The following is a 13,600-nucleotide window of genomic DNA, read 5'->3' on the forward strand; positions in this document are numbered from 1 at the left end:
TTTTTATCACCAATATTATTATAGATGTGCAACTATATCTTAATCTCTAGCCTAGAAATACAAGAACAAAGTTTCAGGCTTGTTTTTTTGTTTGTTTTGGATTTTTTTTGTTTGAAAGAAAAATAGATGTTTAAAAAAAAAAAAAAAAAGCAGATGCCTCAGTTGTAAGCATTTCCCAAACACAAAGCCACTGCCCTGGCAATGACAGCCAGAAACAATGTGTCTACTATAGAAACAGGAAAACCATGTTTTTCTAGGACATGAATCATTAAATGGTATCCAGACTGACTCCACTTAAACTCAGAATAGCTGTCCTTGCTGCAATTACATCAGCAAAGAGGTAAACCCTATAGCAGAGACAATTTTTGAGACATTTTGCAACCAGGAAAGCAGAATTTCTTTCCAAATGTACAGCTCCCTATAGCCACTAACAACAGCCAACAGTGACCCAACTACCAGCTACTGCAAAAGCCATATCGCCTTCTGTTTCCTGTCCAAAAGCCAGTTTCCCCACAGAGTGAAGAGTCAACACTTTGCTAGGAAAAAAATAATTAAAAAATTAACCCTTTGGATAGGCACCTACTAATCCTGAAGAGCAGAAGAGTTGTACGCTCACTTTCAGACAAGGCAACTGCCTGTTCAGATGGAGAATGAAGCAACAGCAACAAAGAAGCCTGTTTTCTGTGGTAAAGAATGAGGAAGGGATACCCAGTTTGTCACAGAACATAACACAGTAGTAGACCTGGGCCACGTTCAGTAATATTTATCAAGGTATTAAAGCTTCCTGAAAACAGGAGAGAGACAGTCTGCTTAGAAATCCTTCCTGATGTGCAAATGAGAGAAACAGATGGCAGAAGATACAGGAGATTAAACACTGGCTAGATAAAGTGATATCCTGTGGCTTATTTGTCCCACTCCGCAAACTGAGGTCCTTAAACCTTGGAAGTTTCTCTCTGTAGTGGGACTGCCTGACATTTTGGATACCGATCAAACTAGACTACCCTGCAGGGCTTTCAACTAGCATTTATCAGGGAGGACATTCCGAAGTTGTATGATACCATTACCTGAACATAAGATTCAAAACTAAAACATGAAAATGTAAAGGGATGCAAAGAAAACAAACCAGTTGTTTATACACCAATAGTGGAAACCTGGATAACGAAGAGAGCAAGAAAAATCCCCTTCTGATAATAAGTGTGATTCAGAAAGCCTACTAGAATGTTTCAAATGACTGCAACGTTAAAAAGCAGTGGGTCAGACAGAACAGTCTGGCAAGTTGCATGTTACAATAGACACCACTATCTGCTTTAAAGTGATTGCTCATTCCATCTAGACTACATATGGGTCAATGTATTAACAGGCACATTATAGTCTCAGTATCAATACAGATTTGCAGTCAACCACTCAATCAGAAAGGAATGTGATGAAGAGCCCTTTCAAACACAAATATGACGTGAGAGGAAAGACTCCAGGAAGGGAATGCATACCAGCAGTTTTCCTCAATAAAATACCTTTAAGTTTCTGAAAAATGCAAGTTATGACTTTTTAGAAAAACACACAGCAGGTAGGCAAGGGCAAAAGGTTTTGATTAGGAATCAAGAATTAAAGTTCAGTTGATTGTAAACTAATAAATCATGTGTGGATAAAAACCAGTTCTACATAACACAGTGCTTTAAAAAGTAAAATTTCACATCCCAAACAGAAAGAAAACTAAGTAGGAGGCAACTGTTTATATATAAAGGTGTAAGGAATGACTGGAAGTCATATGAGGATGACTTTTTGTTAAATGACAAGCATAAGCAAGCCTCTTTGGTGAAAAACAATAAACATAATCAAGGAAATGTTACACAACAAAAGCATGAAGTGGCGAGTTGTTTGGACAAGGGTCTTTTTCCTGGTGCCATAGGGAACTGTTCACCTAAGAACAGAGATGACTGGTTATGCTTAGGAGAGTAAAAACTGAAGAGAATTTGGAAATCATTGTAGATAGTTATTTTATGAAAGCTCCATGCAGGTCAGCAGCTAAGCAGTAAATAATCCTTCAAATTACAAGGAGATAAATATAAAAAGCTGAAGAGAGCTGAAAATATTTCTGTACGCAGCATCTGCCAGACTGTTAGTGACATGCTACATCACGTTCTGGCATTCTTAGATGAAAACTTGGGATGAACGCAAGAAATAACCACAGAAGTATCCAAGGTCTAAAAATCATGCCTCAAATCCCAAGAAAGCTCACCCTGCTTAATTTAATCAAGAAGTTAACAAGTGAGATGGTAATAGCATTTATACTTATGCACATGTTAAAGATTTTTGATAACAGATGTCTCTTCAGTCAGAGCAAGAAGCTGACCACTGAAGTTTGACAACTACAAACTAGAAACAAAGCTTTAAAATTACTATTAAACCCAAAGGATCATTGACTACAGAAACATCTCACCTAGGGCTGTGGTGGAGCCACCAGCACTTACAGTCAACCTAAACTCATTTTCCAAGATGTGTAGAAGTTTCAGAGGAAACTCTGGACTGGACATTTGATTCTCTGGCTTATCTTACTCAGGAGATCAGAACAGAGAATCACTATGTTTTCCCCTGCTCCTCCCTCCAATCTTATTCTATTTCTCAGAGAGAATCCCTGCTTCCAGACTAGCATCATGGGTTACCAGTAATAAACCCAAATGTAAGAGCAGAAACACAAAGTTTTATTTGCATAAACAGATTAAATTATTAGGAGCCAGAGAAGCAGCCAGAGATATCCTCTGACTTGCTTGACTAGGCAAAGGGAGAAATCCATAAATAAAGTGACTTAACAAAGCTGCCATCATCAACAGGAAATCTACTGCTCATCTAAGAACAGCCAACACCACGTTCAGCGCTGAAGAAAAAAAAATCCTTAAAAATACCAATACACCCAACACCCTTAAAGTGGAATAAGAAAGGCATTATTTTTCTACCAATAACCATTAGCATCACCTATGCATGTCAATACACATGCTCTTTGCTCGATTTTAGGTCACAGCACAGAGAACAGACATTTGACCCTCTAGTGAGTTTCCTTCTTCAGCTGCTGAGGAAAAAGCAGCACCCGTTCCCATCCTGCTGAGCTCCTCTGCAACCAACACTCGCTATTGCTCAACCAGCACGTGTTCCTGTCCTACCTCCAAGCTGGTTTAGAGGAAAATGAGAACACCCTGGAGGAACTACTATTCTCAATGCTTCGTCCTTAAAGTGTCCATTTCTGTTCTTCAGATGACAGGATTTGGCAACCAAGGACCTCACTTAAAAATGCTCATGTCTCTTCTCCTGTGCAGTACCATGCATGAGCAGGAAAGCCAATCAGACAGTGCAGTCTTAATCACTATTATTACAGAGCTTTAAATTTTCTCCTCAAATTTTTACATCGTTATCTTGTCGGCCCAGCTCAGGAATAGGCAGAAAAGATATATAGAGTTGATCTGAGGCAAAACCCCCAACCAAATAGCAATACCCCTTCTGCAATAACCCTGCTATTGCTAAAGTTATCTTTAAGCCCACACTTTTGAGATTATGTTAACAACTTCTACACTTAGGAACAGCAAAACAACAAGTTACGTTCACCTGCATCTGTCCAAGAGACAGAGAAATTAAATCTGGAGGCTGTCGTGCAAACACAAACTTGATATTCATTTCCTTGCAATGCTCCTGGCATTCAGGGTCCCCTATGGGACTGTCCCTAGTCACAAGAGCTAACCCCGTGGCAGGATCCTGCAACCCATCCTAAAGCAATAGCCTTTTTGAGACACAAAACAGTAGTAAAACAGTAAAATAATCAGTGTGACATAAGATTTTGACAGCAGCTGGACCTAAACTTAAGGTATAAGTACACAATCTATGTTACTATGGGGTTAGCAAAGGTGTGAATTTAACAGATCAGCTACTTTAGAGAAGGAGGCCATATGTATACTCTTACCTTACTGCACAGTATAGAAGGTAGTTTATTCCTTTTCACCTGTGTGAGGTGAAATCCATTTCATATACTACTTCACATATCTAATACTTTCACATGTACTAGGAAAAGAAAAGGAAAGGGCTTGAAACAGCTACCGCTTAGCAGCTGGCCCACTGCAAGCCTATATACTGCCTTTCTCATAGCACCTTGTTTACATAAGCATACTGTGTTCTCAGAGTTAGGAAATCACATCTGTAGGCTATATATGAAAATAATACGATGCCCAGAAGGTATCTACTGAGGGATTGATATGCTGTTCTTGCTTAGGTGAAGGAAAAGCTCTCTCCAACAGTCAATTTACTATTCCTGGGACTACTTTTGGCATAAAACACTACCACTCACAGACGCAAAACAAGAAAGCCAACCCAGCTTTTAAAGACCATGTAGGCAGAGAGAGAATTACTGATGTATGTTTGGGATACACTCAGAAATTACTGCAATGGCAATTAATACACTGCACAGAGAAACAGAGAAAGTATTGTAAAGCTCCTGATCTACAGCAACTTAAGTTTTAATGACTCACAACAAGGCTTTTCAGTTCAATTACTCTGCTTTCAGGTACAGTAAGTTTCATTAAGTAAACACCTCAAAAAAAGTATTCAGAGATCATTATTTCCTGCAAATGTGTATTTATTTTCTCATTATACAGAGGCTCCGATTTTCTCAGGTGCCACAATGATCAAAAGGAAATAAAAAAAAAGAATGAGTCATGACATCCTGGAAGATAACACATGTAGTTTTTAAAATACAAGGGAAAACGACGGTTTCCAAACCACTACGGTTTTAGAAAACATCCTAAATAAACTGCAAAAGGAAAACATTAATTTCAAAACCTCAGGTTGTTCAATGACTTGTTGAAATAAAACAGGAAAGTTGGGGATAACTTTAGAGTAAGGGCAAGAGATGAATAAACAACCTTTTAAGATCGTATGTGGAGACTGAGCTGAGTAACTGTAATGAGACTTGACATATTAGAGGGTTAAAGGGACGTTAAACCCCGTAGGCCTCATTTTTTCAACCCTTGAAAGCAATGAAGTTTGATTGGAAAAGTCATGTTGATTTTGTTTATTCTGTTCCTGATGGTTTTTTTCCCTTCAAACTACATTTTTGACATTAAAATACACTACATATTTCTCATTGTTGTTGTCAAATCAGATTTCAAGTCTAAGATATACATTCTATCCACATTAAATAAGCTGTATAGATTCACATATAAGGACCGTTTCTCCAGCAAGAAATAATAAATGTCAAACTCATAACTGAGCTTTTGTTTTTCCCTTTTAAAGGCAATGTGCATACTTGAAGGCAGCATAATAGTTCCAGGCAGAAAATGAGTAAATGCACATTCATCAGCATTGTGTATAAAGAATATGCAGCACATGAGAAAGCAATGAGAGGAGAGTAGCTATAAATGAAGGTTGAAACCAACATACAGGTTGATCACTACAATAAGATAATTTTTAAATTATCTATAAGCATTCTAAATAAGTGCTATAGTTCCTTAGTTCTAACAAGTCCAGATTTACACATACCTTCTCAAATATGTATGCAACAGCTATGGCAGAACTCCTTCACCTATCACTGAATTACATCCAGCTCTGGACTGAGATGCAACTGAAACAATTTTGTAGAGGAACTACAAAAGATACACAGCACGAAGCTGAATATGCACTGCATTATTTAGAAAGACAGAAGGCAAGCTGGAGTGGAGTTAAGGCTGGGTTATCAATATTGGACCTTTCGCAACTTCTGTTTGGGGACAGAAGCCGTGTTCGGTATCTCACTCCCTACCGCAGACCCTTCAAATAGCACAGTATCTAAGACTCTTGCACATAAAGCAAAAGTCAGTCATATCTTCAAATCCTACTTAAAAATATTAAAACAATGCTGATGATGCTGTACCAGGAGGCTTTATTCTAAAGGTACATTAAAAGAAGAACAACACTCAAGCCCTTCAAGTTAAACTGAAGGGAGAGCAGAAGGATTTCTAGGCATTTCAGGTTCCACCTGAAGCCCTCACACATAGTAACATTTTTACTGAAACACTGTATTACCAGTTTGTCAGAAAGCTAGCTTAAGTAGCACAAACCAGAGTAATAACTGAATTCAGTTAAATGATTTCAACATAGGAAATAGATCCTATAGATCACAGGACTTAAATTAAAATACAGGAGTTGGTTTTTTATGTGTGCAGTAGCTTTACAAAGCGTGTTTCCATATTTCAGGAGCTAAATTCTGCAGCAATACAAAGAGACAGATATTAAACTTTCCAAACTGTCTACTGACAATCCTCAGTCTTTTCATACCCTGCCTATGAGCTTCTTAACTGAAATGTCAAAAGCTGTAATGACACTGTCACCAGAATCATGAATCTCCAATCCTGTTTTAACTGTTGCCCATATATTTTTTTATCCTCACATAATCCATTACACACAAAATACTCTTCATCCCTGCCTCAGCAGCCTTCACATACCTCTCAGCTTCCCCCTTCCTGCCCTCCAGGACACACTCTCTGCCTTCCTCTTCAAATCCTTTGCTAACATTCACATTTTCCATGAAACTGTCCCACTTTCTTCTTACTGATATTCCTCAGCATCCCTTTCTCTTTTGCCTTCTAAGTGACTTTGTTCACCAGAACCCCTTCCTCCTCACTCACCTTCCCCACAAACACCATTACAACACCAACCGCAACAGAGAGACTCAGTCACAAAACCGCAGCTCTAGAAGTCCTGGAATCACGGTTTAGGGCTGAAAATCTACCCAACTTTCTGAAACTTAGCACCGTACCAAATTTTAACAGCCCAGCTCTAAGCTCTTGAGCACCCCCTAACACATCTTTTATTTGCACAGCTGTTCAAAGAGAGCAGGGGTGAACTGCCCTACCAGCGGCACTAGTAAAGAACATGAATATGCAATGCAGCTGTTAGGTAGAGATGATATCCCGCTTTACTGGATGCTTTTAAAGATCTAAACGAAATAAGTTCCATCACATGTATATATTAAAAGTTATATATAAATATATATATATGTATAAAACCTGGGAATATATTGAAAGGAGAAAGATGCATTAAATAGCATTTTCCAGTAAATTAATTAGGAGAGCCCAGCTAATCCGGTTAACGCTGGACCCAATAACAATTTGACATATTTGAGAGGAAAACACTGAGAATTAGGCAGATGTTTTTGGCTGGTGTCTGTGTGTTGCTCTGTTTGGAACAACCCCCAGCCCTGTCCTCCCAGGAAGCACTTTGACGCTGAAGGTGTGTGCTGTAATTAGTCGCATTTTCACCCCGCACATCATAACTTCAGCGTGACACCTCTTCAGCACAGAAGCGACTCCTGTTCTCATCTGCAAGTGGACTAAGAAAGGAATCTACTGATCTAACGGACGGGCGAACTAGGGTACTAGCAGCACACCACCGTGCAGCCAAATAAAAAAACGTGAGCAACTCCCTTAAACACGGGGAGCTCTCGTTTTAAGCCAGGAATTTGCCTTGCAGCTCTTCTAGGGATAAAGTTGGCAGCGGTCAGGAAAAGGGGGAGGAAAGGTAAGGAAAGCGCTGGGGTAGGTCGGTTCAAACCAGCTGGAGAGGCCGGCAGCAGGCGCTTTCCAGCACCCCTGGCCCTGCGTGAGGGCTCCAGCTGGGGCCGGCTCGACCCGGGCAGGTACACCCCTCCGCCACAGCCGGGGCTCGCACGCTGGCTAACTGGCCGCCCCACGAAGTCAGACGGAGCGACACCCCAGAACCGGGCGCTGGCTCCGCTGCCAGCAACACCCGGCCCCGGCTCCCGGCCGCTTCCACCCGCCGCCGCGCAGCCCCCAGCGGCCCCGCCGGGAGCGAGTCCCTCCGCCGGACACGCGAGAGCGGCCGGAGCCGCACGCCGGGCGGGGAGCGGGGAGCGCCTCAGCCCCGCGCAGCGCCGGCCGCCCCGCACAGCCCCGAGGCCAAACGTGCCGGGGGCACGGGGAAGCGGGGCGCCCGTGGCGGACCCCGGGGAAGGGCCGCCCCCCAGGGCGGGAGCAGGGTGCGAGGATGCGCCCCCGCCTCGGCTCGCCCCCCGCAGGCTCGCCCAGCCCGCCTCCCCGGGCTTCCCTCGGGGCGAGGGGAGGACGCAGCCGCGGCGGCGGGGGAGAGCGGGGCGCAACCGCCCAGCGCTGCCGGGACAAGGAGCGCGGCGACGGCGACGGCTCCCGTCCCGCGCCGGCACGGCTGCGGCGCAGCTCCCTCACCTCACCTCACCCCCCCGCCCCGCCGCGCCCCGCCGGCCGCCACCGGGTGAGGCGAAGCTCTCCAGCCGCGGGGGCACGCGGACGGCCCCCGCCTGCCGCCGGCCGGGCGGTCGGAGCGGAACCGCCGCTCCCCAAACTTTCCCCGGGCACTCACCGGCGGAGCTCATGGTGCTCCCCGAGCGCTGCACCGGCCTCCCCCTCGTCCCTTACGCCACGGCCCCTCTGAGGGCCGAGGAGAAGGAGCCCATTGTTCCCCCGTGCCACCACCGAGCAGCAGCAGCACCGCCCGCCCGCCACTGCATAACAGCCCGCGGCCGGCAGCAGAGTGAGCACCCGCCGCCAGCCCCGTCGCCGCCGCCCCGCGGCGCCCCCTGCCGGCCCGCCGCCCGCCCCGCCCACAGGGCGCCCGGAAGCGCGCGCTCCCGGTGCCTTCTGGGGGCTGTAGTTCCCCCCGGCGCCGGGCAGGGCCGGGCGGGGAGGGGAGGGGCCGTCGGCTGCGCGGCGGACTCCGTTTCCCAGAGTGCCCACAGGGGGTGGCATGGCGGAGAAGGATGACACCGGAGTTTGACGAAGAAGTGGTGTTTGAGGTGGGCGCGGGGGCGACCCGGGGCGGGCTGGGCCCGTGTCTCTCCGCCCCTCGCCGGGGCGTTGCGCCGCGGCCCCCGGGGACGGCGTGTGCCGGGCGGGCCGAGGTGACCGGCGGGCGCGAGCCGGGCGCGGGGCCCGGCCGGGGGCAGCGCCTGCCGCGGGCAATCGGCGGCGGGCGGGGGAGCGGGGGAGGGCGGGAGCCGGCGGGACGGCGGGGGTGTCCCGCGCTCCGGAGCAGCCTGCGGGCCGGGAGCCGCGCCGCGCCCCTCCGCGCAGGCCGAGGGCGGGACCGCCGGCGGGAGCGGGAGCCGGGCCGGGGCCGGGAAGGCTCGGCCGGGGAGGCGGCGGTCGATCCTTTGTGCGGCGGCCCGCCGGGGCTGCGCGGGTCGGCGGCTGCCGGCGTTGCAGTCTCGGTGAGAGGTGCCGGGAGGCCGGTGGCGGCGGGTGTTCCCTCAGAGCGGCCGGCGCCGGCCTGTGAGCACCGTCGGGGGCTGAGGGGGGGCGGCGAGCGCCCTTGTACCCGCGGGTGCAGGCGGCTCGGTGCGGGTGGGATCAGCGCCGCGCCGTGCTGACCACCGACCTCTGCGGTCGGGGCGAAGGTGGTAAATCCCATGTGCAGCTAATAAATCTGGCTTCTGAATCGGTGTAATCCGCGTAAAAGGTACACTTCAGCACGCACTCACGTGTGTAGTAAGTACCGAAACTACCTTATCTTAACAGTATTTGTATTATTTACATAAAACTTTTACGATTGTATTGCATATCTCGTTGGATAACACAGCAACCATATCATTTTGGCCTTATTTAAAACAGTGGCTAAATGTATCAGTTGCAGTTTGGTGACAAAATCAGGTTAGTTTGGAGTGGGTAAATGTAATTGCATCTTCATGGAGGGCACACCTGTTTTTGCAGGTGTACAGAGAAAGTAGTTACGGAGAAATACTGTCTTTAAAATTATTAATTATTTATGATAGTGATAATGTGTCTGGTTTTCCCAGGATGCAAAAAGCTCCTCACATAAGGAATGATTTTTTTTCTCAGCTGCGTAAGTACTGCCTGTATATGGCTTTGGTTTGTACCACAAAGTTTAGTGTTTATCTACAACCAACCTTGAATCCTAACAATAAAATCTGTTATTTATAATTGCTGCTATGTTAAATCACTTCCTTTAATAGCATAAATCCGTGGTGAGAATTTATTTCACTGGTGTAATGCCTGCCGTCTGCATTTCCTTTTTCAGTAATAGTGATACTCGTTTTATAGTTCCACAGTTCTACAGTTCATGCAGTGGTTACCGTTTTGATTGAAAATAATGGCCGCATAGGGAGTAAAAGATAACTCTGCACGTGCATATGCACTTCGCTATTTTCTTTGTGTTTTGGGAACAGATTTCCATCACTAGTAAAGGCTCTTTGGTACATTATTGTATTAAGTGTGTGTGTGTACACACACTTATAGGTATACTAAGTGTCATATCTTTCATATATGAGGGTACAACTATAACATTGGATAAGCAATGGTAGGAAAAATACATATTTTTTTGGTTGGTTGGTCGATAGGTTGGGGTGCAGAGCTGCGTGAGATACCCGCTGATAATAATGGGTATCTTGAAATACCTGAAAAAATTATCTTCAAAAGTGCTCAGCAGGGTTCATGTTACTGTAAAATGAAGGCTCCACAGAGAATTATGAGTATGTTCCACATAGATGAGCCAGAGATGGGAATTAGCAAGGAACTGAAAAGTATTTGGGTGGTTAATGTTACAACATATTTATTTTTTAATTAGCATTTGGATTTTTTTCTTGGGCCCCAGACTCTCCCCCTTAATTATTTGTGGGGTTTTGTAAGCAATTACAGTTTTCTCTGCACCTTAGTAGGTCACTTCCCATGTTGTTCTTTCAGTGGTCATTCCTGCAAGGCCCTGAGCATTTACATCTAGATTACTGCCAACACCTGTTTTCTTTGTGCTTTTGGAGCTCCTGTGAACAAGGTATCAGTCAATATTGTAAGCAATAGTGGTTTGCTAACAGATGCATAATCAGTAAAGAAGTGGTCCTTCATATTTTTATGTGCAAAAGAATGAGTAGAAGGGGCAAGAGAAGCAATGGGGTACGCTTCACCTGTTCCACATCACAGTTATGCCCTGTGTTATTTTCTGCACGTTTTTCAGGTCATAGCTCTGTCCAGCAGGACAGCTGTCCACATTACAGATTTTGCAGCATCACACAGATGATGGCCTGCTGATAGATATTTATGAGCTTCCAAGGACCAGTCGTTTTTCTCACTGTCAAAGTATCTTATATTAATGTATCTCTGAAGCAAGGGAAACACAATCGTGGCATCACTGCCCTGGGAAAGCAGTGTTACCCATCCAGTTCAAGAGCCATTGCAGGTCATTTTGATTGAACAATAATGAATGATGGGCATTTTAATCTATCCAGTAAGTGCTGCCACACTCTATCCAGTTTATAAATTAATTCTTACAGCAGCCAGTGATTTTCATTCACCGACTGCATAGCCCTCAGCACTTCAGTTCTTGCATTTGTTACAACCAGTTGATCCTGTAATTAAAATACTATAAATATTGAGGGGAGGGGGCAGAACCCAAGAAACACAGGGGTGCCCCTGATCTGCTTAGCCTGGGCTTGTCCGCCAGCAGTGTGTCAATAATTTTTGCAATGTGGAGCAGATTGTACTAAAAAATGGACGAACAAAGAATGAGATTCTTTATTAATGTCTGTCTTAATTTATTAAGGGAGATCATGAAATAGGAAATTTGATGTTAAGTTACTTGAGATGAGCTTTTTACCAAAATGGGCTAGAAGACAGAATGCTGCAGTTACTGTATACCCCAGAGTCCTCTGGAAAATTTGACTGTTTTGTGTATTTTGATGTGAAGACTGGAATTGTGTGAGGGTTTTTTGTTGTTGTTTGGACAATGACATCTCCTTGTTTTCTTTTTCTTTTTTAAATGTATAAATTAAAGAAGCTCCTTGTTCAAACTGGCTAAATTTCTGCATCATTATTCCAGGGGGAGGACTATGTTAGAACTTCATTGCTTTGGTAATTAATAACTGCCATCTAATTTCTGACTTAAAATTTATTCATGGCCACTTAATACCTACTTGCACTTTTGTTAATTTTGCCCATTAGCATATATAGTTCTCACATTTCTTTAGAATTTACCTCTCTTTATGTAGTCGTAGAAAGCAACCCCATCCTGGCTAAGAATTTTCCTAAACCAAATAATCCAATATATTTTAGCTTCCTTTCTCAAAACAGATTTTCCTGTTCTTCATTTTTGGTTCTGTTTTTTTATTTGTTTGGGTTTGGGGGTTTTTTTGCGTTCTCTTCAGTTTGAATCTATCTTTCTTGATCTGAGCTTGCAGCATGGTACTTGGTGTTCTTGATGGGGTCTTGTACAACTACTTTCACTTGCTTCTGCTGGGAATACTTTGTTACTTGCATCCTGGGCCTGCACACAACTTTTTCAAGTCTTCATACTGTTTGACTTGGTAGTAATGTGGTAGCGTAACCCCTTACTTCTCATTTTTATCAACAGCTTCCACATTATTGGAGAGTTTGTTTTTACTAGTCCCTGCGTAAGGTCTGGCTGTTGTCTAATGTTAAATTGCATGCCCATTATCAGTACCCACTCAAGGTCATCCAGGTTTTTTTGTATGATGTTTCAATTGTTTTTTGCATGTGTGATGTTATTTGGTGTTATTGGGAAATTTCATTAGTATGCTTTTTTGGTATAGGGTTAATTAAGAAAATTTAAAAGCTTTGACCAAGGACTCATTCTTTAGGAAATCCATTAGTAAGCTACTTTTGATCTGATACCTTTCTGTTCAACATAACCCACTTTTATCTCTGCCATCTACATATTTGGTTCCTTTCCCATCTTTTTTGTCTTAACTGATACAACATGGTATCAAAAGTCCATACCCCATATGGCACAGTATAAAAAGTCCATATAAACTTCCTGCATTTCCTTTATCTAGAAAAAATTAGCTTGTCTTTCAAAGAAAGATGTCAAGTGGGTTTGGCACAATTTACCTCTGGCAAACCCATGTGATACCATCTTTGATGATCATCTGTTTTCTTCTTTGTCTTTGAATTTTGCCAGAGAGAATAATTATTCTCAGTAGCCTGCTGGCTTTTAATCATATTCATAGGCCTGACATATTCCTGATTGCCTTTTTCTCTTGTAAATATAGGCACTATGGTTTTTTCCACTTTTGAGTTTATAGATTTATGAAAAACCCTTTCTGCTGGTTCTGTTATCTCCTGTGCCCATTCTTTCAGAACACAGGGGTGAAGGTGATCCAAATACTGCTCTTTGAGTGCATTTTCGGCTCTCAGTTTCTACTTCCAGCTAAGTCACCTGTCCTATATTTTAATGAGCTTGTGCAAGTTGGTTTGGTTTTTTGTTACATTTGGATAGATATCAAAGCTATGCTCACAGAAACTAGAGAAGATTATAAAGCTAGAGTCACAGAATGGTTGAGGTTGGAAGGAACTTCTGGAGGTCATCTGGTCCAACCCCCCTGCTGAAGCAGGGCCAGAGATGGCTGATTGCCCAAGACCATGTCCAGATGGCTTTTTAATATCTCCAGCAACCTCTCCACAGACTCAACAACCTCTCTGGGCAACCTGTGCCAGTCCTTGGTCACCCTCACAGTAAAAAAGCATTTCCTGACGTTCAGAGGGAACCTCCTGGGTTTGAGTTTTTTCCCAGTGCCTCTGGTCCTGTCGCTGGGCACCACTGAAAAGAGCCTGGCTCTGTCCACTTT

The 13,600-nt window shown here is 44.4% G+C and overlaps 2 protein-coding genes across 7 annotated transcripts in view; one reads left to right on the forward strand and one right to left on the reverse strand.

The window, feature by feature from the left end:
- The window catches only part of FGD6 (FYVE, RhoGEF and PH domain containing 6), a 74,903-nt gene extending 66,351 nt beyond the window's left edge, over nucleotides 1-8,552 (reverse strand). For both annotated transcript variants that reach the window (XM_055710735.1, XM_055710734.1), the window contains exon 1: nucleotides 8,371-8,552. In XM_055710735.1, the coding sequence (XP_055566710.1) occupies nucleotides 8,371-8,383 (13 nt within the window). In that variant the 5' untranslated portion in view covers nucleotides 8,384-8,552. The remainder of the gene's footprint in view (nucleotides 1-8,370) is intronic.
- VEZT (vezatin, adherens junctions transmembrane protein) overlaps nucleotides 7,233-13,600 on the forward strand; it is a 68,192-nt gene continuing 61,824 nt past the window's right edge. For 4 of the 5 annotated variants that reach the window (XM_055710736.1, XM_055710737.1, XM_055710740.1 and 1 more), the window contains exon 1: nucleotides 8,680-8,803. In XM_055710736.1, the coding sequence (XP_055566711.1) occupies nucleotides 8,768-8,803 (36 nt within the window). In that variant the 5' untranslated portion in view covers nucleotides 8,680-8,767. Of the gene's footprint in view, nucleotides 7,534-8,679; nucleotides 8,804-13,600 lie in introns of those variants that run through there. The other variant, XM_055710739.1, reaches the window with a different exon arrangement.

The sequence above is a fragment of the Falco cherrug genome, chromosome 5 (genome assembly GCF_023634085.1).
Source record: "Falco cherrug isolate bFalChe1 chromosome 5, bFalChe1.pri, whole genome shotgun sequence".
Classification (NCBI taxonomy): Eukaryota; Metazoa; Chordata; class Aves; order Falconiformes; family Falconidae; genus Falco; species Falco cherrug.